Genomic DNA, 27082 nt, shown 5'->3' with positions numbered 1-27082 from the left:
TTTTTGTTGTTTTACAGTGAAAAACTAAAACAATTTCAGTGTAATGTGAGCTAGCTGGCTTTTGGTGTCAGGTTGGTTGACTTCAAAGCTCTTTCACCTGTTTCTAGTCTTTATGCTAAGCTAAGCTAATATATTACTACTGAATAAGCATAGGCAGGGCAGAAAAACCAGAACTGCGCCCAAAACATGGCCAAAGAGTTCTATATCAATGAGTGCTGAGTATAGAACCATGCTGTGTGTGTGTGTGTGTGTGTGTGTGTATGTTGGCTTGTATTATGGTCACGGTGACACTCAGCAGGAGTGACAGCAGCTTTCTAGGAGTATCATCAGTCCGGCTGATAACAGAGGGGGGGGGGGGGGGGGGGCTGTAGCCTCAGAGGAAACACACACAGGACACCATATCTACAAAGAAAGCATCACCGCTCTTCATGTGCTCCTCCAGGTATGTTTATTGTTTTCCAGAATGCACTGACAGACCAGTACAGACACACACACACAGACGAGAGGGAGCATTCAATAGGAAACCAGGAAAAAAAACATCAATCTCATCTCACTGCGAAGTTTGTGTCTGATAAAAAGGTTAATTAGTGGGAAATGGATCTTATTATTTCTGTTAGGAAACATTTTTACACTGTGGCGGAAACAGGAGTGATTATCTGAGTGTGGTTAAGAGAAATGCATTCGTCTCATCTTCAGTTATTACAGGTTTATAAAATCAATACGTGGCAGGTTAGAGGAAGTGCTGCTTTAAAACACAAAACACACAGTCAAATAAACAAGGATGTGATTGATCAGGCCGTGTGTGATTGACAAGATAATCTTGGCTTTGACCAAACGTGTTCATCTTTCACTCAGCACATCCTTTAAAAAGGTATATTTACAGAACACACATTACTTGTTGACCGATGGATTTGTTTTTCTTCATAGTATTAAATACATTACTTAAATCATATTCTTACGTGCACAAAAACGTTTTCACTTACTAAAATAGTGTGTTAAACCAGTGTCAAATATGGTTTAAGTTTGCTCTCTCATTATTATTCTTCATTTCCAGAATGAACAACTCGCTGCCGACTATAAATAAAGATGGACGACATGATTGCTCCAAAACTGTGAGGCCAAAGCATCTTGATCAACACCTAGTCAGTTAACCCCGCCTCCTCCCAATGGTAACTGCGCAGACTCCAAATGTGCAGGATGGCAGCGCTGCTATCCAGGATATTTCAGTTTAATTTTTAGCCAGGTCGTCCATCTTTACATACAGTTTGGTCTACAAAAACTTTAAACCTTTTCTTGCAAAAATCTATTAAATAACTCAAATCTATTCTGACTAATATTCAATCAGAATCTAAATCTGTCTCTTGCCTCAGTAGATTTTGTTCATTCTGCTTTGCATAGTGTCTTATTGTTCTTGGGCTGGTTGTCAGTAAAAAGGGGGTTGGTCACAAAAAACTTAACATGTAAGAAATTAGATATCGGTTTGTAGATCAGAGCAACGGCACAACCCTGTCATCGAAGCAGAAGCTCAGCCCAGCACAATTAAATCTCAGTGGGCTTCATGAGGAATGACTTAAGTGTTAAGGTGGCGACAAATGGAGTTTATTGCACATGGGTCTTTAAGAAAAGTGAATTGCGTCAGTTTGAAACAAAATTAACAAACCGTGTTAAATAAATGCAGTGAAACACAAGGACAAAATGTCACCTCTCGCTTTTAGTTGTTATTTTGGCTTCGGCACAAGGAGCAGCAACACTGCAGTGGATCATCACTCACACACTTTCTGTGAAAATTATTGCACCACACATGTTGTTTAAGTGTTAAACCCTAAGAAATAAGCAGTGTGCAGGGAAGATAATACTGATGCTTCGCCAATTCTATTAAAAAAGATTAAAAAAAGAATCAGACAAGTAAATGGGGAAAGAACAAAATGGGACGTGTGCAGAGATGCATAATTTACTGTATATCTACTTGTGTTTCCAGTCTCCAAAAGCGTTCAATTGGGACCGCGTTTCCCAGCATGCAGCTCAGCTTTTTCCACAGTCACACAATGCCTAGCGTCTACTTGGACCAGTTTACTCTGGCAAAGAAAGGGTGGGCTTTAATATCGTCCACGCCTCCCGCTCCTGCCCCCAGTCGCTCCATTGGGTTGTACTGGAGCAGCTGCACAGGAGGAAAGAGACCGAAACAAACAAGACACAAAAATATGAATTAAACAGTTTGTAATGTTTTCGCAAAAGTATTTTCTCAGCTCCCCGCTCAGTACGAAAAACTTTGTGACACTTTGAATACTGTATTGTGAAGATGTCCAGTACTTCTATTGAATTTATTCCAGAGGAAATGTTATTGCTGTTTAAGGATTCATTTTTAAAAACCTGATAAAAATTAAACATTCTCTCTGTAGGTTGATCAATCTTGTATATTTTAACTATAGATGGGGTAGCATTTAACTGAGTGAGCAGTATCCATTTTTATTTATTTTCATACAGGAGAAGTCACACAGCACCGCAGACCCTCACCTGCTCGAGCAGAGATCTGGCCTCCTTTGAAACAGACTCGGGGATGCTGAGAGCCGTGTGGCGACTGATTCCTGCTGGATGGCACCGCAGCAGAGACTGTGTGCAGAGGGGGTGGAGGCGGGTGGAGAGAAGAGAGGTAGATAACCATCAATTTAAAACAAAGAAAACCTGACACACTGGGAGCTGAGGGGACAGACACAATGACACCTGCGGAGCCTATAGGTCAACGTGAGAACACTCTGACTGGACAAATAGGAGGAGACCAAAGAGCCAGAGCAACTGAAACAACACTGATCACACTAACTACAACAAAGGGCATGATTTCACTGCTGTTGCTCTTTCTTAGAACTGCTGTGTATCAGACAGCGTCATAGGAAGAACTACATGGGAAAATGTGGTGCGTTTGTTCTTCGTTAGTACACAGAAAACTTACTGTAAAAGCGTTTTCTCTAATAACCGCATCAAACTGTCAATTCAGTTAAGAAACTGTTGCACTCACAGGAAAATAATAAAGTCAAACTGTCAGAAGTGAGTAAGAGGGAGCAGGAGACCTGTAAGTTATTTTCTAAACACAGAACACACTTCTATTGTTATAAGAATTAACAATAAATAATCCCTGTTTAATGCAGCAGCACAACTTAAAAGCATATACACCTGCACATTGAAAATACTAGATCAGAACGTGTGCGTCAACTGTTTGTGTGTTTGTGTTGGTGGACCCTGTGTGTTCTCTCCATCAGTTAGGTCGGCCTGCTTTCCCTCTCTTCCTCTTTCTCTCTCCCCCTCTCCCGATATGTGCTGCAGGAGTTTTGGCTGGGTTCCTAGCTGCAGTCAAGACTGCCCCAGGCAAGATCTTATCCTGCAAGGATCAAGAGACACTATGTGTGCCTGCGTGTGTGTTTCCTTGCCAGGACCGTACACAGACATAATCATCAAAGGAGACATCTGTGTGACGGAGGTTTGGCTTTTTTTCCAGGTAAGTGTGGGTGTGTATTGTTCAACAGAATAACACCAACCTAACACCCCGACTCTTGTTTGGGCAATTGATGGGAACCACTGATGGCTGAAATGAAAATATGCCCACTGGCAATCAGTTAGAATTTATTCAAATTTAATAGACAATAAAAAATGGAAGGGATACACTGCACCTGCACTGGGTCGGCAACTGTGTGTGTGTGTGTGTGTGTGTGGGTGTGGGTGTGTGTGTCCTTCAAGGTAACAGCAAGTTATAATTAGCATGTGAATGTGTTTGTGTACATGTCTAACAGCTGAGTCTGTATCTGTTGTCTCGCAAAACAAGATTCTCCGTGTCCTCCAGAGCCCGTCTTGGAAGACGGTCCCTCAGACAGCCGTGCTGCGGCACCTTGAGAGCTGCCCCTGTCTTCACCTTTCACGACCACTGCGAGGTCGGCACGCTCCGAGCCCAGCGCTGCTACAGGAGCCAGCACAGAGGCCCGGGGAGAGCTGACCCCCTGGCCCAGCAGATGGAGCTCAGGCTGGGGGAGAAAGTCACACGGACACCCCTGGCACTCCCCGAAGAACCAGAGTAAGAGAAGGCAGCCAAGACGCACCTCGCACACACAAACACAAATGCACCAAAACAACAAACTCCACCTACTCAAACACAAACAGACACGCGCACAGAATCGCACACAACTTGGCAAGACCATAAAGAGTGTGAGAGAGTTGAAAGCCAAGACACCTACAGACATCCCCCAACACCTTAGTAACAAAGATAACGTTTTTTGTAATACTTTCTGACTCACCATGCCCGTCAGGAGCTCAAACAGGATGGCGCCCAAACTCCACCAATCACACGCTGCCGTTTCCTCACTGATACCTCCCACCTCTGAACCAAGAACAGAAAAAAGAGGAAGAGAGAGAATTAATCAATAAATAAAAAACAGGGAAACAGCTCATGTGATGTGGAGGAAGATGGGGAACAAATAATTCACTTGTGATGTAAAATGAGAAAATAATCAAACTTGTACAATTAAGTCCACTTGATTTTCTTTTAAACCATCAACACTAAACACTTTCAGAATGACATCTTGGATTACAAAATATTTCATTGAACATACACAATCGATTCGAAATGAGCACAAAGACACGGACACAGTCCCTCTCACACACACACACTCACACGAGTGTGTGTCTCATAAAAGGGTTATTTGCATAATAAAAAAGCAGTTAAATTGAGGAAACCGTCTGTGCTGCAACTTCACACCATCTGCATGACCTGACCTCAAACACACATACATATAACACGCACACACACACGCACTACCACACACACAAATAAATGTAATGCAGGAATACGAAAACTAATACAATAGCAATTTGTTACAGTTCTTTTTATTTTAATTTTCTTCAGCTGAAAATGAATCTATACCAGACCGATGATAATCTAACCAGACGAGGGCTGCAGCTATCAGTTATTTCCTTCTTTGATTCATCTGCTGATTATTTTCTCCATTTAATAATTAATGTTTTGTCTGTATATTGTCAAGGAATAGTGGCACGTTAGTAAATCACAATCTTCTACAACCCAAGGTCGTTTCATTTGTTCTGTTCATTCAATTAATTTCAATTCCATTTTAATTGTACATCGCCAAATCATAATAAACATAATCTGAAAGCCCTTTACATAAAAGGTTGAGACCTTAAAAATTATAGAGAAACATAACTGCTCCCATAAAGAGAAGATCTTTGGCGACTGTGGAGAGAAGAAGTCCCTCATCAGCCCCGGCCGGTTGGGTCGAGCGGAGGAAATGGGCAAGAGAGGGAAGGTTGGCGGGGAAAGAGGGGAGAGAAGGGAGAGAGATATCGGGGGAGGAGGGGGAGAGAGACCAGGAACAGTGCAACCACTGTATTTCGGCTCGGACAGACTAGTTGTTATAATGAAAACAATAAGAGTGACATCCATAGATGTAAACTGCAAAAGTCCAAAGAGACTCAGTTCAAAGTAACAACATAAGTAAAGCAACAAATCGTCATGTTTAAGAATTGATTGTGATTTGACAGCAGCCAATAGAAGACTTTTCTCAAACAGCAAGTCTGACACAGGGACACATTTAAAAATTTGAGAAAGAATTATAATTGGAGGCAAAATTAGCAAACAGCCCTGAGTGCAGAATGAGTCATGAGGCTGTTGAAACCGTTTTCCAGGAGCAGAACAGAGCGACTTCGCCATGATATTGTTTTTTGACATATATTTGGCAAATGAAATTAGATACATGAACAATTATCACAGGGACACGGGATTAAAACTGCAATTTCCATTTCATGGGGCTTTTAAATGCTTGGTACCTTTGTGTGAAAAATTACTTGAATGAGTCAATTATCTTAATTAGCCGTGAATTCATTTCCTGTCAGTTCACAAAAACTGATGTTCATGAGAACATTCTGTGAGATTTGGGTGGAACGCCAGCTCGATGGGAGTGACTGGGATGTTGGGATTCACAATGTGTATTTAAGACACCCAGCGTGATGATACCAGTTTGCTGACGTGACAAGTGTATGTGTCAGCGAGTGTATCGGAGTATGTGTGAGCTCCACTGGGTACCAGATGGCCTCTTGTGCCACTCAGCTCCCCTCTGCTCTGCTCTCTCCAGAGGGAGGACGCCTGGTCACCCAGAGGGCCAGGACCCAGGGGTCACGGCAGTGTGTGTGCCCAGAGACCAGGCTCCTCAGCTGCGGAGACAAAGAGCCCCTCATCTCCTGGAGGCTGCCGGGAAACTCCGGAGGCCTGTGCGGCTCTCTTGCAGCCAAGGTTAGAGAGGGTTATGATACGACTTGCACGTTTTGTCCACACACATAAACACACACATGCACACAACCAACTGAGCAACCAGTCTTCAGGGCTCCCCAGGACTACTGTTTTGACAGCCAAGGAGAGAAGATCGTCATTGAACGGACTAGTGATACCTGCGTGGTTATGAGCTGGGGGGGAAATACTGGACACACACACACACACACACACGTCTCAGAGCAAGGTCGATGTCATCACAATGGATTAATGTCGAAGGAGCTGCAGGGAGAGTACAGTGGAGCTGGCTACACTTACCGCTCTGTCAGAGCGAGGCAGGGAGAAAGGGAGACAGAGAGAAAGAGGATGGGAAGGGAGAATTAACTGCATCCACAGGCCATGGGTCATTCAAAGTAACTGTAACAATGCTCTGTGTGAAGTGTACCTTTCCAAATTTGACCATACTGCCAGTAACTTGACACTTTCTTTCCTGGCCCGCACATTAAAAATACTTTGAAGTGAATCACAAGATTCAGAAGAAAGCAGAAGGATTCGGAGGAGTTCAGACGCATCGGTGAAACAATACTGTGAGTTCACCTTGTGGCCTCTTCTTCCCTTTCCCCTCAACAATGAAGTTCCCTCCTGCTTTGTATCTTAATCACACTCCATCTCCTCCCTCCTGGGGGCCATAAGGAACTTTCTCTCTTCTCCTCTCAGGCCGACTTCCCTAAAAGCCTAACCGACAGTCATTGTTGAAAGAGGAAGTGGAGTGTACGCAGGTAGGAAGTAAGGAGGGATCGGTGTGTGATGTTCCAAGACTGTGAGTGCATGTCTTGTGAGCTGTTGAAACACCGATATAACCATTTGAGTTACATATTCAAATCTAATACAGTAAAACAATGGGTCATCTCCACTGTTGGAACAGACAATTCAAATAATAAAGGAGAAGTACTTTCACGGTACAATTTCTTCCCTGAAAATCTTTTCAAAACAAATTAGATGACGGCTCTGTGTTAAAAAGGGGAACTGAACTTTATCTTCCAGTAGATCATGTTGTTGTTGAACAGGTAGGAGGAAAATTTTTTTTTAGAACAAACAGTAAGAATATTTGTGGCCCCACTAACAGACTTGTTACCTCAGATGGGGAAGAATACTGAATTTCCCTTTTCTTAGACACTGAAGACAATCGGTTTTGTCCTTGCTTCCCTGTTTACAGAACAATTAACAATTACCATTTCTGCTGAAATGTGGGCCGCTTCACACCGTCACTCAACAGCTTGTTTTTTTTCTTATTAGAGAACAGAAAAGTAGCCATCTGATGTTTATCAGTGATGACGAAATGGCGACACAGTAAATAAGCAGAATGGTGCAGAATAAACAGATTAACGCCCTGCTGCTGTGTTTTCCGAGTCCACTCCTGTGTTTTTTTGGGTGTGAATGTGTGCGTTTTAAAAACATGTTTCCCTCCTCCTTACACACACACATACACACACACACGCGGTCACAGCAGGCCCCCTGCTAGCTTTCTGGCAAACAGTCATAAATCTGTCATCAGGAATGAAGCCATCACTAGAGCTGACCCTGTCTGGATAAACAGCAATATATAACAAGGGCAGAAGAGAGACACACTCCCTAACCTCCATGTTAGTGTGTAGAAATGCATAAGCACATCTAGACATTAATGTGTGTACCTGATGTAAAGCTTTCTGGTTGGGATTAATATAAGCAAGTACAATAAGTGACCGTATGAGGGACAAGAATAACAGAGAACATGTCCAGTGTTTGAGTTGGACGAGTCTGTAGATGTTGAAATGGTCCGCTCATTTAATATCAGGATAAAACACCCCCTGCTGGCTGCTGGTATGAAATACATCCATTGATCCTCATGACAGCAACAGCCGTCTAACTAACTCTAGTTAACTAACTAGTCTCTTTAATCCCCAACATGTTCATTTTTTTGCCATAAAAATATTTTTCCATCAATCTATTTGTATTAAGGCTTGTGTGACCTGAACGCAGCATCACTCAAATGCAATGCAGACGATTGTTTATAAAACACTTCAGTTTCTTTTCCCTTTTGCTTTCTCCAATAAATCTTTTCATTCATTAGACACTGTGTCCGTCAAACGGGACTGAAACTAACTGTGCAAGTTAACTGGTCAATTAACCAATGTGAAATCATTTTCTTTAAAATAGGTAGTATGATTTAATTTAATTTAATATTTTACATCAGATGTATTTGATCAACTTTTGAATAGAATTGTGAACTAGATTGACACCTAGTAGAGTTAGAACCTGCGAAGGACGAACAATATTACAAATGAAGGAAGCGGAGTGAAACCTAAATGTTTTATTCATCATTAAACAGTTGAAGACTGGATCACCTCTAAATCTGTACCAGCACTAAATGTTTTTTGTTTTTTTTTCCAGGCTCCATCCTTCAACCAAATTTGGCGGAGATCAGGCGAGTAGTTTTTACATTATCCTTCTAAACAAGACAAGGTGGAAAACATAATCTCCTTGTTGGGGATAAAAGTTATCTAGAGATGATGTGATGAATACTACTTCATTGCAACATTGCTTTACACTAAAAAGTCAAGTGGGTTTTTGTATTTTAATTCACAATACGTTTTTTTGACAACATGGAAATTCCAGGTTATCGACAAACATACAGACCACACGGTTTGGGTCAAAAACTCTCACTGGCTGCAATTATCAGGATTAAATTAATAAAAAACTAACTTCAGTGGCTCCACTCTTAGTTGTGGAAGCTACATTATACCTACATCTCTCATTCATGTTAGGTCATCTACAGCTGACCAGTGGAACATATGCCTGCGTGTGCTTCTATTTCCATTAGTAGGCTTTTAAACAAGCCGTTGCTAAGGGACTAGAAATACACACTTTGGATATTAGATTGTTGCTTTCAGATTTATTACAACAGTGTCACACTGTACATTCTGGACACAAGGAGGATTTAAATCTGAAGTGACCTTCCTGGCTTGAGAGAGAGAGGATGAATAGCTTAATATAAGTGCGTGGGAGAGTGAATGAGTGTGAGGGTCATTGTGTACGTCTCTGAGTGCGTCCAGTGTTTTCAGCGAACAGTTATCCATCCTGCATATTTAAGAAAGGTGTAATTAAGCACACTGCGTATAATCTACCCAACAGCCCAAGTGAGAAGCCATATGCTTAAAGCAGCGGCATATCGGAAAGTTATCCACCCGTAGATGTCAAACGCACGTGCACACAGGCACCCGTACACACACAAACACCCGCCAGACACACACACACACACACACACACACACACACACACACAGAAGTGCTAAGCAGGGACATGGTGCTGTAGTCTAGCAGCAGTTTGTTTTAAGCAGCTTTTAAACAACATGCCAGAGCTGCCACGAGTTTGCTCGGCGCAACACTCAGGGTTGACACTTTGCTGCACAACAGCACACTCTAGAGGACAACACATGTACTACAAGACGAATCATCTTCCTCAAAACCAGTAAAAGAAAATGAGTAAAAGAAAACTACATTTTCCATTGATTAAGCAATGATTGACTGTTAATACAAATCTAAAACAATACCTCAAACCTGTACTATTAATATGAGGTGTCCTTAACCTCGTAAAAAAGAGAATGCAAGAGCACCTGCATGTAGATTTCTTCTTCTATTAGCTCCCCAAAAATAAATCACAGCAATAATTTGTCTCTTTCTCTTTGAGTTATGTATGTACCCTTTATTCATGTCGCGCTATGAATGAGGGTTTTGAGACCATGGGAGAGTGGCCTGCTTATGGACCAGCTTGCCTGCATAGAATGAACCTCACATAAACCTCGGCACTCCTGGGTAAAACAAACAAACGTGTATTATGGTGTTGATGTGCAGCTCACCTGGTGCACAGTACATATTGGCAATGGCGTCTTTGTCACAGGACTCTTCCACATCACTCCAGCTACAGAAGTAGGTGATCTGAACGTGACCTGCACAGAGAAGATAGAAAGTTTTCAGCTGTGTGAAACATTCATCCAAGGTTCTGCTTCTTGTCAACCTCACGCAGTCAAGTGTCACTCTGACATTCTACTCTTTCTGACTGTGTATTCACCTTTGCAGCGTTCCTTCCTCTGCTCCTTTCTGCCTCTCTAAATCTCTCTGCGAGCTTTTCAAGCACACGGCCACGGCGATTACTTCTGTTTAGCGGCTACCCGTTAACGCTATCATTAGAACTAATGGTGTCATTAGGTAGCCGTGGCCATTAGCCCGGGCTAGCCAGACTGATGCACCACACTATGCCGTTGATGGGCCCTTTAGAACAATAATTACCACCAGGGAGACGAAAACAGCCACTCAGCTAATTAGACGCTTGTTGATAACGAGGTGGAGAGACATGATTGTAGGACGACAAAGGAGGAAGTTGAGTGGGAATCTGTGACCTGCTGGTAAAACAACACTTCCCTTTCTGCAAGAGCCACAGTCCCTCAGTCAGATACTACAGGCTTTAAAGGAAGGAACACGCACAGACCCTGGCTTCAAATCTCCAAGAGGCATTTGGTTTTTGCTTGAGGAAATAAAAATCTGCCTTCCATATAATACAGCAGCTTCAGAGGGATTTGAAGCTAGTGGGATTTACACACATTACACAGAGCACGTTAATGTCGAACCTTGGTGGTCGAGCAGGATGTTGTTGGGGTTCAGGTCTCGACAGATGATACCTTCTTGGTGCAGTGAATCCAGAGCTGTCACCATCTCCACAGCCCAGCGTTGGACAAACTCCTCCGGTATACGGGCTTGGGATGCAGCCAGCGACAGCTCGTCCAGCTTCGCGAACAGCCGCGATACTTCTTTATCAAACTCGATGACACTTTTATTGCTAACCATTCCTGATAATTCACCATCAAGATGTAATAAACCCTCGACCACAGCACAGGCCTCTGTCCCGTACGCGTCTGGGATAGAGGCTGCACTGTGGTCTGTGTTTATTCTCGTACTGGCTTCTGGTTTTTCGCTACTTGAGTCAGCTCCTGAAATGTCTGCGTCGAGAGGAAGGTCATTATTTTGGCATTCATCAAAAACCATTTTGTCAGAGGCCTCTATGCCAAATGCTAGGCTGTAGTCGTCCCACAATGAGTTGAGGGGAGAGGAGGAGGCAACACTGGTGTCGCAGGCTGCAGAGGCTGTACACAGAGATGACAGCTCCTGCTCCAGTGTCTGCTCCTCCTCCTCCTCCGGCTGGCTGTGAAGCTGTAAAACATCTGGCTGGATGCACTTCTGAGGAGAGGCTGTGGCCTCGAGGCCCAGACACACTCCCGAGGTCTCCAGTTCCTCCTGTGACGAGTCCACGGTCCCACTCATTGCAGGAAGGTTGACCAGGAGATCAGGTGGGTGACCATCGTCCGCCACTACCGCCTCTTTAAATGAGATGACTGGCACTGACTCATTGGAGCCTTTATCACTGCAATCTAACGACCAAAGCTCCGAGCTGTGGCCCTTGACCTCCTGAGCCAGCTCTGGAAGATCTTCGGGGATGTCCGAGCCCAGGTCGGACGTAGACAAAAGCGGGACCTGCTTATTAGGGGGGCGCTGCTCTCCAAAGTCGAGACATGTCACCTCGCTTGCACTGTCTTTGCTGTCAATACGGAAAAACTCCATTGGCGTGTGCTTGGACTGATCCAGTGACAGGGGCACGGCAGGAGAGGGTAAAGGACTAAAAACTTCCCCTTGGTCCTGTCCCTCGCTGTGGTCCTGCTCATTGTCGTGGGTGTGGCCACTTTTGTCGGATGACTCGGTGAAGAAGCCAAGTTCCTGAGAGCTGAGAGGTGACGAGAGGCTGTCGTTGCTCATCAGCGATCGGCTACGTGAGGAAGTGGTGGTCGTCACAACGGGAACTTCTAGTGACAGCATTTCCTGTTCACTCCTCGCCTCTTCCTCCTCAAGTGCATCTGGTTCTACTTTGTCTTGTTCATACTCATTGCAAAGAGTCAAATAACTGTTGGTGCACTCTTCCTCGGAGTTGGCTCCAGAGTCTGACTGGGCCCCCGTTTGTTTGATAAGCCTGGTGGGAAGAAGTCTTTTAAGAGGCGCCAGGACGTTTCCTCCCTCTTTCTTCAGCTCCGAGACAGAAACAGAACCAGCGACGGGCCCTGAACCTGAACTGGCTGAGTCTGTATCCGGCTGTGGTACAGCAGGTTGTGGGGTGTGCACTGCTGTTGTGTGGCTCTTCTGAATGAAAGCAATGTCAAAGCTCTCCTCCGGGCTTGAATTACTTAGGTACTTCTCAATGTGCGACCACAGTTTTCCACCTGAAGATGAAAGAAACAGGGCGTTAAGAGACAGAAAAGCAGGCTACAGATAAAGCTGATACTTTGAGGAGGAATGAGAAAGTAGACAGAAAGCATTTCTAGATAATTTGATCCTTTTCCACTGAATGAACTTTTCCATGATCGTTTTCAGAAACTCAGCAACTTCAGCTTGTTCTCCAAAAGCTGACATCTTCATTTGAGTATTCTACATGTATGGCACCACTTTTTGAAACATCAACAAATATAATGCAGAAAAAACTAAATTATAACACAGGGACTTCAGGATTGGAGAAAGATACAGGGGCCACTTTAAAGCCTTAAGATTTTTAAACTGACTTTCTCCTGTGTAATTTGTATTGTTCTTAAGATGAAATGAAAGCCCAAACGCAGCTGCACTAAAGGGACAATTTTATTATTTACAATCATTATTTTTTTTCTACAAAGGTAAACGAAAACAATTCTGACTGAAACCACTTTGGTTTAATAGGATTTGGGCTAGTGTATGTTTTATGTTCTCAGGGTATTGTTGAATTTGTGTCTGACACACACACACACACACACACACACACACACACACACACACACACACACACACACACACACACACACACACACACACACACACACACACACACACACACACACACACACACACACACACACACACACACACACAGCTGTAGTGTGAGCAATTGGAAGCCAGCATCTGTTGTGTGTGATGAGAATGGATAGTGAGTTCACAGTGATGATAATGATAGCGGGGCAGCTCGATGGCTTAGAAAGTAAAACCATCCATATGTTGTTTTGTCCAATGTCACTCAGGTCACTGCCTCCCTCCCTCTGCCTGTCTATCCTCATTCAACCTGTCAGCGGCTAACAACATACTATAGAAGCATAAGGAGCGACCCTGGATTCTCTGAATAACAGAGCCGGGACGCAACAATGGGGAAACTGCCTTTTGTGGGATTTGATCGGCTTTATTAGATCATGTTTTACAGCCACATATTATATTCAATACAGTGCACTAATATTAGTGCAGGGTGGTTATGGAGTACACCAGATTGAAAAGGTTACAGGGCATTAAAAAATATGGCCGCATCACACCGTATGCACTCACCCGCACACACGCAACCTACACACATCCTAGAGTGAGTGGGATGTAAGGAGGCCCAGGTGTTGGCATAGCTAATGAAGCATGGGGCCACCTGGTATTCAGAATAATGACCTGTGACACACACCCATCTCTATCAAACATCTGTCTGGAACAAGGGCAGAGAGAGGGGTGGGAGACGAGAGTGAGAGAGGAATCAGGTGAAGGAGGGGACACAAGACAGAAGATGAAAAGGGGGAAGATGAAACAGATGAGCAGGAGATGTGTGGAAGTCGTACCCTCGGCGTACTGCAGCAGAAGGAAAACTGTGTTTTCAGAGACGACAAACTTCCTCAGCTGTACCATGTGGGGCACAGAGTGAGGCATGATGGTCCTCTTGGTCCGCCCGCAATCGCTGCTCTTCCTCAGACCCTGCAACAAGAAAAAGTGGAGGAGGGAAGGAGGTGAGCAATTAAAATCAAAGTAGGCACAAAAAAACAGACAAGACAGGAGGGGGGAGAGGGTGGTGAGTGTTTAGAGCGTTTTTTTGAGAGTGTGGCAAAGGAGAAAGCTCCCATTAACAAAGTGCCAGCTATGCCCCAAAGTCACTGGATTCATCAAGCCACATACAGCGCGTGACTTTAAAAGAGCCACATAAATCCATCAGCGCTACACTTAAAGTTCACATTGGCTGCAAGTGTGTGTAGGTATGTGTGTGTGCGCGCATGGGTGTGTAGTCATCTGTGCCTGTGCTGTGCGTTGACATCTGGCACACGTCTCACACCTGAGAGCAGAGGAGCTGACAGGGACAGGCCCATTAGAATCAATTACAGCGGTCACACACAGGGGCTTCTGGCACACTTCAGTTACACTTACAGTTGGGAAGACCAGGAGGAGGGACACACAAACACACACATACACGTACACACTACACTTACTTTCAGGATGAAAGTCTCTTCTGTTCTCTTGTCCATGACCAGAAGAACCTGTGATGGAAGAGGGCCATTAAATTACATGTTTGAACAGACGCGCACAGTCTAAGATTGTGTATTGGTTGTGTCCTCCAGCAGTGATTTTCAATGACTGGGTCAGGGCACACATGAGGGTCACTGAAAGATAAATGCAGGTCCCTGAATTATAACAGAAAGTATGTGTGTGATAACAATAAAGAGGGAACAATGTTATGAATCAGTGTAAAGGCAATAGAATAGACACATATTTTCATCAATAACTTACAGCCAAATCGATTATTAATTGATAAGTTGACAGAAAATCAAATCTGCACCATGTTCCACACACATATCAGTCCCATAAATACATGTTTTAGGTTTAAGTTGTTTTGGCATAATCTTACTAACTAACATATAAATGCAGACAAATCATAACCTCTAGGTGGAGGTAATGCAAAAATATTTTTGAAAATAATCTTTAGATTCAGGTTTTAAATGACACCAAAAAAAAAAAATGAGCAAGTCACCAGCCAAACTACTCTTCATAGTTCATATGAGTTTCACACATATTTACCCTACTCCTAATGTTTTAAAATGCTGGACCACATGTGTTCTTTGAACAATATTTCACCACAGGTCCGTACAATGCATCATTGCAGACATTGTAATATCTGGCATTGCCGTCGCTACATCCTCTGAACGTTTCTCCCATCTGTACACACATTAAAACGGAAAAAGAGGCTCCCACCATTTCATCTCACTTTCCTTTCGTTTCTCTCCCTCTGTCTCTCCTTTCTTCCTAATGTCTTTATTTCATCCTGCCTCCCGCCCTCCTCTTCCCTCTGACATCTCCATTGCTCTCCTGCTCCCTCGTCGTCTCGAGGGAGAGCTTGAGCATATGTGCGTGACCTGCTGTGTGTTTGTGCACGGCGTCGTGCGTGCGTATGTTTTGGTGGGTGCGTTCCCTCCATGTGACCCTGGCTGGGACCAAACAGGTGCAGGCTAAATGGATATGAATGGAGCTGTGAGTAAACAGAGTGCCGGTGCTAGCCAGGGCGCTAATATAATTAAGACACAAACATCAGGGAAGGGGGAGGTGGAGTGGGGGGGCAGGGGGGAGCACCGGGGTGAGGAGCTCTCTCCATCTGTCCCCCCTGTCCCCATTAAAAGTGAAAGGAGGAAGTAGGAGAAAGAGCAAAGGAAAGCGAGGCCATTTCTGTACAGCTTTGTTTTCACTTACGGTGTTTATTTTTTGTGCTTGATTTGTTTCTGAAATATTGTGGATTTCAAGTGCGTCTCTGTAGAGTAACACATGTTGTTTCAACATTTTCCTTAGGGTTTTTGTGTGTGTATGTATGCAGGATGAGCATCATTGACTCAATACTGTGTGCTTCTCTCTGAGCTGCTTGCCAAGTCATTTCATGGCTGAGTGGTGAAGTTGCTTCGCCGGCAGCTGGTTGAGGGGACCGGCAACCCAAGCTGACCTTGTGGTAGTGATAACTGACGCTAAACATACACACACTCAGCCCTTACTACTCCATCCAGTAAATCTATTAGGTTTTATTGCCTCAGATTAAAGAGATGGTCGAAGAAGGAAAGGACACAGGGAGGAGAAATTTGGGGATGGATACCATCCACATTAATCTGGGCTTGCACAAATTGTTACATAAATGAATGTCTGCTGAAGCTAAATTGAATTATTGTTATGCTATTTTTTTCCATTTCACCTTAAAACCTTTGATATTCAAGGAGAAAACTCTGACATTGCATCAGGCAAAGTAAAAGCAGTACTAACGTTGATTTATCCACACGCTAGAAAAAAGGATTAACAGATTATGATTGTAACTTCAAAATAAAATCCTGTTTTTAGACTTGCACCTAATAAAGTGTGACAACTATTTGAGCCCAAGCGGATTATTAAAATATGTGCAAAAAGATATCATGCCAGATGTCAACAGTTTTGAGGAAAACGTAGACAGTAAAGTAAATATTGATATTTGTTGATGTGTTTAGCTACACGTGGAATCTATTGTACTTCTTTCCATTACAGTTTTTTTTTGGTAGACTTTCCTCACTCTCGTTGAGGGTTAAGAACAGAGAATCTCACACCTTATTAAGATCTATGAGACAAATTGTGATATCTGAATATGGGCAAATCAAATATGATTGATTGATTATATAAACTGACCTTATCTATGACCCCCAACACCCTGTATGCTCTCAGCTCATCAGATGGACTCTGCTGGCCTGTTCTGCTGCTGGAAGGGCAGCACTGTACCCCCAAAGCCTTGAAAAACAGAGAAACATGTCTGTGGTTAAAGGGTGAGAACCGGCACAGCAGGGGCAACAGATTATCACCTTGATGATGGGATCAGGTAAGATGCTGACATAAATATAAAAAACATTATTAATGGTTTACATATTTTAAAAGCAATAATTTCACATTTTCATCCCACTCACTACTGTTTGCGTTGACCCTTGACCCATGTTGCTTTTCAGATATTGACTGGATATCTGTTCTGCACGCATCAGGTACTCCGCAGTCTTCTTCTTCACTGCCTCTCGTCGTGAGGGACTGGGCTCACCTACAATAGGGATGAAATAAAAAACTTGAATTATTGAATTAACTGAATTACTTATAGTAGTAAACTGTCTGCCTCATAATTAGGGAGAAGCTGACAGAATCACAGCCTATGTTAACACAGGGCCTACCAATCCAGCTGAAATACATTATTGATTACCACTTGGCATAATGTAAGGATCTTAGAAGGCTGCAGCAATTTGTGTTACATTGGATTAGTTTCGACGGGATGCTCTAGGGCACTGGTGTGGTCCCTAGGGGATCTTTAAGTCAGGAAGTCAGTGTGACTACTCAATTCATCATCAAACTTAAGTCTACTGTCATATTCAAAAGATTTGTCATGGTCTATATATAATTTATAATTATTGGACTTAAATGGTTCTTTAGTGGACTCCACTGCAGAAACAGTATCCAGCTCCTGACCGAACTGACCTTGCACTCCTTGCAGCAGCAGGTCCACTCCACTGCGATAATAAGAAAAAGCTGCCTGGTAGTCCTGCTCTTTCTCCTTCTGTACAGCCACGCAGATGAGCTCGCTGGCTTTTTCTAGGTAGTCGGACTTAACGTCCTTGTGTTTGCCACCGCTGACTTTCTTCAAAGTGCCAGAAAAGAGAGGCTTCCGGCCTGGCCAGCTGACCTCGGGGTTAGGGGCTGAGGAGGCAGGGACTGGGCTAGGAGATGGGGAGCGGTGGTCATGCAGGGAGGGCAAGCGAGGGCTGCAGCTGCTGCTAATATGGGAAGCTCCCCCCTGTGGCTGGTTTGGGGAGGTGCGGCCTGAGGCCATGCCATCATCCAGCTCAGCCAAAGAGTCTGTATCCACAACCAGGGAGGTCAAGTCACTGTCAATGGACGGGCCTGAGCAGGGATGGATGCCAGGGTCAGTACTGACATCTATAAACACTACATGCCAAACCAAAAACAATAGTATATTTTATGTCATTCTGATTCAAAGAACACACTCTACCTCCATACTCAGACGTGATAGTCAAATCATCTGCACCACTGAAGTCTCTTTGAACTGAAACACATGTCCATACATCCCCGAGTAAGTTTGAATTTACAGCAACAGTAAATTAAGAGTAGAGACTGATTACAAGGAAGAGTTAGTGTCTGTGATCGTACCGTCAAAGCTGCAGTCTGATAAACTATCTGCCAGGAAATCTGAAAAGGGCTCAGCTGGTCCAATGAGCTCTGAGCCGTCATGGACCTCACCTCCCTGTAAAGATATTTAAATCATAGTCCACAGTCTTTTGGTAAATTGTGTGTTTTTGCGTGTGTGTGTGTTTCTGTGTGTTTCTGTGTGTGTGTGTGTGTACTGTACCTTAAAGAAATCTTGGATGTGCTGACTGCTGTACAGAGCAGGGATATTAGCAGAGAACTGTAGCAGATCCTCAGAGCACTGTCTTCGTTCCTCAATCACTGAGTCATCAAAACGACCTGCACAAGAACATACAAGGACACTGATAAGAGATTTTTTTTCTTGCTCATTATGGGAACTGCAGTTTTCTTTTTTAAACTTTATTTAAAAAAACTGAACTGAATTAATGCAGTCTTTCACTATTACAGTTTTCATTTGCAGCTTTAAGATAACTATCAAATGTTAATTTTCCACAGGACAATACAAATCAAGCAGGAGAGGTCTCTGCACATCGAGGTCCAACACAAACATCAGGGCAGATGTTTGACACAAGGAAATTAAGGAGGTTAGTTTCTTACCAAAGACCTTGGCCTTGGCAAAAGGTGGAAACAGCTCTGACTGGCTACATACATCCTTGTGCAGCTGCCAGAGATTGTGATGAAGCTTTCGGAAATCACTGTATCTCTTCCACACTGTTATCTACAGAAAGAGGGAGAGTGGGGAGATGGATGAAGATAAAGGAGAAGACGCTGACTCAAGGAAGGGAAGTTATGGGAATCAAATGGATTATTTCAATGTGCTTTAGCAAACGCTGCTTGACAGAGTAGCTCGATATTGTGCTTGACTGTAAAAGTAATCTCATTATAAGTTGACTTTAGAACTTAAACAACAGCACAACCTAAAACTAGGATGGGTTTTAATGTCAGTTATGTGAACACATAAACCAGTGTAAATAACTAAACAACCAATTCACAACATTAAAAACAGACCTGGATCAGGTAATTCTTTACTCTGTAAGATGAAGCAAAACATAATGGCCAAATGTTGAGACACAAATCTGGTTTGCTAAATTCTTGTCTGAGCTGCTGGTGAGAGACAAACTGGTTTGAATACCACTCCCAAACTGGAGCTGCACTAAGTAATGGAGGTAAGCTGTGGTTTTCAAGCATCTTAGACACACATGCAGTAATTGACATCATGCTGGTTGCATTAGCACTGGTTCCAGGACAGACTGCAAGTGTTTCAGAAGCAAGAGAGCAGTATCTTATACGGCATGTTGTGAGAAAAAGTAATATTCTAGGAGTTGCTTTAAACCAATTAAGAACTGACGTCTGAAGACAAATCCTATAAATTGTCTGGCTGATGTTATTTATAAATTTGACAGGCCTCGTGTAACGTTTAATCTGGGGACAAAAAAAGATTGCAATGTAAAAAAAAAAGCACAAGAGGAATGAGAGCAAAAGAGGAATGATTTAATTTTGACGTATAACAAAATGATCTATTGTATTAGTCTTGTTAGGACTGAACCAACATAGGCTGAGGAAATTTCCTTTGATAACATTCCATGTCTTTTCTGAAGACAGTCGGCATTTTTGCACACACACATAGTCGCCATATAAAAAGAATGGCTTGGTGTCTTACCTCTTGAACATCTTCTGGGTTCCTCCTGGAGATAATCTGTGTGGAGGAGGGAGAGGAGAGCTCAGAGGGAAAACTGATGTTTCTGCAAGGGCCACAACCAAGTGTGGGGCTATCACAAGTATGAGCCGGGACCCAGTCGGAGCGTGACAATGAGTGCATTATGGAGCCAGTGACGGAAGTCTTGAGAGTTAGAACGAGAGACATCACTGACATTCATAACAAACAGGAGCCCAGGCAGCAGGAGATGTAGAAGCCTCAGCCTGTCCTTATCCTGACTTACTGAACAGAGCATGTGCAGATGAAGCTAAATGGAGGATAAGTATGAATGATTCTTTTCATCATCAGAGGACATACTTCTCAATGTCAGCACTGGATCTGTGAGTTTCTGCTTATTATCACTGAGGATAGGAAACTATACTTGAAATTGGAAGGCTTCAAATGCCCCAGTGTATTTTCTGTTTGAAATATTGTCAAAGCACAGAGGCCCTTCACTTTGGAAGAATATATTTTTTATAGTTTATGCCATTGACATGTTAGTGATGAAGATAACTCAGGCTTTGACATTTATCCATCTCAGCTTCCTGCCTGGCTCCTGATCCCACTTAACACGCATTCCTGCTTGAATGTCAATGAGAATCATGCCTCAGAAAATATGATGACAACACAAACCAGCCTATTCTCGTAAACACTGGGACCACAATGGCCGTTGTTTACTGCGAGGCTACATGTAGCAGCATCTTGACTACAGGCTTTTTGACTGTCCAGCTCTGGGTTAACACAGCTCATCAGGGTTGCTAATGATTTAAATTAGCAGCTTGACAACCCAATGGGCGTGGAAACGCCCTAAAGTAAAGTCTAAATTAGCTTTAACAGCGGTGCCCACAAGAGCTAGTTACCACTGCCTGGCTAACAACACTGTGATTGCATCTCACCAGCTAGCTAACAGCAGCTAGCATTAGCCTAGCTGTCGGGCTGTCCATCCTCCCTGTTCTTACCCGAGCGGTGACTTGATACACCGTGTAACCCTTCTGGTGCTTCTTCGGGTCCGTGACTGTATAAAACCGAGCGAGTTCTCCTCTGTCCCGCTGCGATATCATCCTGAGAGTGACCACATCGCCAAAGCTAGTAGCCTGCTAGCCGCTCACATTCATTCTCTGACAGCAAGCCGCACAGTGACAGGCAGGCGAACATGCTAGAGCTCCCCCCCGAGGAGAACCGAAGGAACTGCATGCTGTAAATTTCACTTTCGTTCTCTTTTATTTTTCGACCGAGATGACTCCAGCTTCTTAAATCTCATATTTATCCTTTATTGGGTGATTGGCTCTGTTTACAATAAACAATCAGAAGAACAAATAATAAACAAAGTTAACTCAACAAACAGTGATAATATGAGATAGTGCCATATATTCTAACAGTGGCATGTACATGGACTAAATGAGAAATATAAAAGATTACGTTGGGCCACAGTTCTCACTCTGTGTTGTGTCCATATCATGTCTATATTGATATAGTTATAATATATGTATAAAATACATTATATATATATATTGGCATTTTTATATACATTCTATGGTAGTAGACTAACATGTCTCCAGGCAGATATGGCCCACTAATATATGCTTTTGTAAAACAGAGTTTAAAGTGAGATAGCAATGTTAATCTCAGTACAATAATCAATGGTTGCTGAATAACATGACACCTGATCCTTGATTTAAAGTGAACCTCAAAGAAAAAAGATATGAAAAAGACAGAAAACACATCAAATGTCATAGAAAACAAGTATAAAATAGTAAACACATATATATCTATATATCTATGTAGATATATATACCCAATTCCATTTTATTAGTCAAACAGATCTTATCATCAGTGCTTTCCTTTATGAAGATTACAATGGATTTGATCTGTTGCTCATAAAAAGACTTTACATTATTGCAGTCCAGAGCAGCAGAAGCATGATTCCTCCTGGGTTCATTATCCAGGAAGTGTAGAGTCGAGTTGACGCATTCGAGCAAGTGAAAGTCGGATTCTTCTTCATTTCCCTGATGAAGCCATTTATGTTGTATGTGAAATTGTGCTGTGGAAAAGAATATATCATATAAAAAACGCCTTTTACTGTACATCAGAAAACAAGACTGAAACACCAACAAGTCTTTTTTGTTTTGGTGGCTTTAAACCGAAATGCCACATACACCTAGAGGAAGATGAATCAAGACTTTGTCCGTGATCATTTGATAAATACATTCAAAACTCTCAAAGCTGTACAAAACTAAATTTGGTGGACGTGTGAAGGACAAAAGTAAATGTTTGTTAAGTGTAAGTTTAAATAAAAAATAAAAAGCTGTAGGTTATAAATAATATATAAGCAGTCAAGAAAATGTTCTACAAGTCAACACAAAGGAGACAATGACCGCATGTTGTTCCTTTTCATTACACTGGATGTGGGGAAGAGGAGTCACTGTCAAACAGCTTATATTTACTTACCTCAACATCGCTGAGCAGCTGGATCTGTGGAAGGCTCTTCAGCACATTCTCGTACTCGACAATCTCATCAGGGCTTAGCATGGTGTTGTCAGTCACCCTGTCGGAAAACAGAACAAAGCTACTTGGCAAAGAGCATATCAAAATACAACTGCTTTAAAATATAATATATATAGTCCTGGCACAATTGTCATGTGATGTAATGCATCAGGTCTCACTCGTAGGATGTGTTGGTCAGAGCCTGTGTCATTGGGTGGCTCGTGCACGAGGTGATCTCGATTGCAGGGTAGTAGAATAGAAAGGCCAAGCACATCTCATCGGTGGTGGACAACCCCATCTGAGGGAGACAAATGTCATATATCATAAATAATGAATCTATCTAGATATTCATGTTAATGTGCCTACATTTATTAGTTTGATAATTTAGATACCTAGTTCTGAAAAGGTTAAAACGGCTCATTTGTTTAATTTAAAGGGTTCATGCTACTTGAGATTATTTTGCTGTTGTTGGAAGTTAATAAGTTAGACAGTGTTTACCCACCTCTGTGACTTTGTTGCGATTCAGAGTGCTGTAGGTGCACTCCACTGCAATCTCATCATTCTGTAATTAGAGACAGGTAATTCTAGTAATTATTAATTTCCAGCACTGTGAATATTATAAAGTGTTAACAGCCCAAACAACTAATATCCCTATGAAAAACAATATTTTTTCAAATAAATATTGACTTAATATATAGGTAAAGAGGCAAAAGAGACTATACCGGCTTAATGGTCTTGATTTTTCCAATATTGACAATCTGCTGAACCTCAAAGCTGTAGTTTTCATCGACAGCCAAAGAGTCGATCTGCTCTCCATTTCTACAGAGACAGAGAGTGTCCAAAACTGGATTTACTACCATAACAACACATTTCTTATTTTGTAGTTATGAACAATTGCTTACAGTTTATACATCAAAAAAAAATTAAAATTCGAAAGCCTCCTCCCTTTGATATCGTCTGATGTAAATTCCCTCTGTCTTACCTGTAGTGGACAGCTCTGATTTTCCTCCCAGCCAAGTGAGTGTGCAACAGGACACCGAACACTTGAAGGTCAGGCACAGAATCCATCGACTAGTGTCAGGAAATAAAAACGATCAGGAAAAGCTTCCTCATTTATCTTCAATGACAACGCCTGACGTTTGAAATAAGTACCAAACCATACCTGAGGGAAGAGAGAGGTGTTACACACGCCATAGGTGTGGAACTGAGCGACGTGTGGAGGGATTCTGTATTGTATATGGTCAAAAGGCAGCACACCCGTGGACAGGATGCCCACGTCATGCTCCCGGAGTTGGGCTGTGTAGTAGAGTCTGAGTCCTGAGTTGTCTGTCCGGCCTGTACAGAGAAAGGAGTTTAAAAATGTTGCATCTTGGTTATGAGATGCTGAGACTTCAGAACAAAGAAAAAAAGAAATACAGTACAGACACAAGGAAGTCAATGTAATGATCATTAGGTTCATAAGAGAGCTATGTCCATTATTAGAAAATGGGGTAAAGTGGTTATTTAGATTGGGCCTAAAAAGTATAAACATAAAAGAGATTATTGTGTGTTACAAACTGCAGGATTGCTGCTAACAAGCATCATGTATGTGGAGGCCCTAACATTGGAACGTGCTGCTGGTTGCATCTTGGGAGGTGTAGGACCAATTCGATCGGGACTTGAAATATGCTATGAACTTATTATCTCTGAGGTTCTAGTATTACTGCTGCATTATTGTCCATATTGATTTATCAATTGTATTCTATTTAATAAAAAAAAATATTATTTCATAGTATTGTAAGTTGTATTTTTTAGGGATGCAATATCACCTGTGACCAATTTCCTGTAACAATAGTTATGTTATTTATTCATACGTTTTTATATTTGTTTAGATATCTTTGGACATTTTGCCTTTAATGGCAGTTCAACTGCAAAATGGGAAGAGAGAATGGGGAAGACACGCAGCAAAGTGCTGAGTCAGAAGCGAATTATGGATTGAATGGATCAAGATTGGATTTTTAAAACATTAACGTTAGAGCTTGTTGTTCATTTAGTGTCCAATCAATGATCCCACAGCCTAAGGTCACATAATAATGAAAATAATGAAATTGAATAAATCTAGTCATTTAAGCTGACAAAAAAACAATATAATATAATATAAAATAATATTATTACAATAAGTTCAAGTTATTTATATTTTGTATGTAATTAGCGTTGATTGTATGAATATGAGTATTTACCTGCTTCAAGGTGTATGTTATTGTAATGGATTTCCAGCCTGTAGAATCTATCTCTGTCTTCACCTCCAATAGGAATACCCACATCTGCTGGAAGCTCATACACCTGAGGTTTCAGAGATAAATTAGGCCACAAGCACATCACTGGCGTCCAAATACAATATAATGAATCTTTGAATTTCTATGCCATTAAAGTAGAGAGAATGGAAACATGACTCTCCCTCACCCCTCCTCCCACTGCCCATGCAGCCACCACCCCATAGCAAATGTCCCCTTTGTCTCCGATGTAGCAGCGGTTGTCGTACGGCTCGGTCACAGCGGAGGGACAGCTGTACAGTAGCATGTGATGGACAAGGTCGGGGTGCTCGATCACTGGGGAAATCTGAGGGAGAGCAGGAGAGATGTTGCGCGATGGGTTTAAAGAACAATAGGAAATTAACCCAAAATAAGGTAGCTTTTAATGCAGATCTGCTCCTTTTATGTTAGATGGTGTCTGATATAACATCCAATGGCTAAGAATACTTTGATGTGGGATTTATACTATAAGTACTTTGGTCAGAGCGGGGAAGTATGAAGAAAGAGGATACTTACAAGATATATGTGATGTTTTGTAGGCAAGTTTAGAAGTTTCATGACTTTGCAGTGGTAGTAGGTCTGGACGGCAGGGACAGTGATCTGCAATAAACAAACACATTCTTTCCTCATCTTATGGAATTTATCTGTGAGGAAATTGCAGTTTCTCCTTTTAGATATTATAAAGTACAAAAATCTTCATATATTTTTGTGTCTCACATTTTGCACTGTGGCACTGATATAGCTGGAGATAGGTTGGGAGGTCCTGGCCATGTAGTTCAGCAGGTTGACCTCCTTGGTGCCTCTGCGGCTACTGTGGTATTTTACCTCATCTGTTATTCCATAGGCATAGATCAGCTTAATGGGCTTATCCTGTTGGAGAGAGACAGCAACTTTGGTGAAAAACTGGGACACAGCTAAAGTGATAATGTGGCTTAATTCAGAGGAGAATACTCTGAATACCCCCCCCCCCCTCCCCCCCCAGCTATTTCAAAACATCCCCTGACCTTTCAGCTCTCAATGCACAACTAGGTTTTATAACCAATACCGTATTGTATGTCAGGTGTTGGTAAACTAAATATTGTACACCTCTGGTGCGGCTCATTGTAGCCATTGTATTCATATCTGAAACCGTCCAATGGAAGCCAGCGTGAAGGGAGCATTGAGGTGAACCAAACAAAAGAGGTCCTATAAGGTGGTTTACATGGTTTCAGATCAGAAACCTGAGCCATACATGCAGAATTAGATCAACAGCACAAAAGGTTACGTGATTAAAAGTGTAAAGAGCCAGAAAGGTGGAGAATGAGCACAACAAAGAAGTAAACTCCATGATGTGTAACTCCAAACCAGGTTTAAGTGAGGCCTTTATCTGAGAAGAAGTGCAGTTCCTACTAAGAGTAAATTGTTCATCCATTTGATTTTTTTATCATTTTGCTTTCACACTGTAAAAGTAAAAACAAAATATATATTAAAACTTAAACAGAGACCAAAGTTATAATTTTAACCAGTATTGAGTCTTCAACCAGTGACTAAGAAAACTTCTTACGGTGATGTGGAAGTCCTGGGCGTCACACGTCTGAAGGGCCCTCTGAAACTCCATGATGGTTTGTCCTTCCCTTTCATTCAGAGACAGGAGAGTGTAGCTCTGCTGAGTGTCCTCCAAAGGCATGGTTTTCCCCGTGGCGTAACGATCCTACTTGAAAAAAACGGAAACAAATGGCCAGTAGATGTGTCATATTTGCTGTGGAACATGCAAAACAAATAAGCAAGGGTTGAGGAAACATAACACCAACTTCCACATTTTCAAAATATGGATAATGACTTACTGTGAAGTAGATTCCACTGGGTCCAACTCCCCCTATGACCATATCTGCCCCCTTCATTATTCCGCTGGGACTGAAGCCTAAGCCCACCCAGCCCGTGGTGTTGACAGTCAGTTTGAAAGTAATGTCTCCTTGCAGTTTATCAAAGCCCCACTCGAGGCACACCTGACGGTTGAGGTCCAGGTACACCATGAAGGGCATGGAGTGGTCGGACGCCCCCGCTCCCCTCGTCCCGGCCAGGGAGAGGCAGAGGAAAAGAAGCAGAGAGCGCATGATGTCTCTGTGAAGCTGGAAATGTTCACACTGGGCTCAGTGTCCGTGGACCCACCAAACACCCTCCCTCCCACCCTCCTCCCACACACACCTGTGCTGTGAGATGAAGCCAGGTGATACAGGCTTCAAAAGTGCACAGTCATTTCTCAGCAGGACTTGTGCATCGATGAATTCAACACACACGCACACTTTTGATTTTTTTGGCTGAATTTAGC

At 42.5% G+C, this 27082-nt stretch overlaps 2 protein-coding genes across 2 annotated transcripts; both read right to left on the bottom strand.

Moving 5' to 3' along the window:
• Window positions 1–425: 425 nt before the first annotated feature.
• rps6kc1 (ribosomal protein S6 kinase polypeptide 1) lies at window positions 426–21142 on the bottom strand. The gene is made up of 16 exons (XM_053445489.1): window positions 20959–21142; window positions 19964–19999; window positions 18901–19021; window positions 18506–18621; window positions 18307–18400; window positions 18149–18202; window positions 17617–18039; window positions 17064–17188; window positions 16792–16890; window positions 14592–14639; window positions 13953–14085; window positions 10926–12563; window positions 10158–10247; window positions 4281–4363; window positions 2515–2610; window positions 426–2158 (listed from the first exon to the last, which is right to left on the bottom strand). The coding sequence occupies exons 1-16, from the start codon at window positions 21058–21060 to the stop codon at window positions 2057–2059; spliced, it is 3360 nt and encodes a 1119-aa protein (XP_053301464.1). The 5' UTR covers window positions 21061–21142; the 3' UTR covers window positions 426–2056.
• Window positions 21143–21285: 143 nt separating this feature from the next.
• On the bottom strand, window positions 21286–26895 carry moxd1l (monooxygenase, DBH-like 1, like). Its single transcript, XM_053445387.1, has 13 exons — window positions 26598–26895; window positions 26318–26464; window positions 25492–25644; window positions 25291–25374; window positions 24926–25081; window positions 24703–24805; window positions 23646–23818; window positions 23466–23554; window positions 23206–23302; window positions 22986–23045; window positions 22663–22781; window positions 22448–22544; window positions 21286–22040 (listed from the first exon to the last, which is right to left on the bottom strand). The coding sequence occupies exons 1-13, from the start codon at window positions 26865–26867 to the stop codon at window positions 21888–21890; spliced, it is 1701 nt and encodes a 566-aa protein (XP_053301362.1). The 5' UTR covers window positions 26868–26895; the 3' UTR covers window positions 21286–21887.
• Window positions 26896–27082: the final 187 nt, after the last annotated feature.

Source organism: Pleuronectes platessa, chromosome 17 (assembly GCF_947347685.1).
Source record: "Pleuronectes platessa chromosome 17, fPlePla1.1, whole genome shotgun sequence".
Lineage (NCBI taxonomy): Eukaryota > Metazoa > Chordata > Actinopteri > Pleuronectiformes > Pleuronectidae > Pleuronectes > Pleuronectes platessa.
This window is presented reverse-complemented; position numbering and strand designations above follow the sequence as displayed.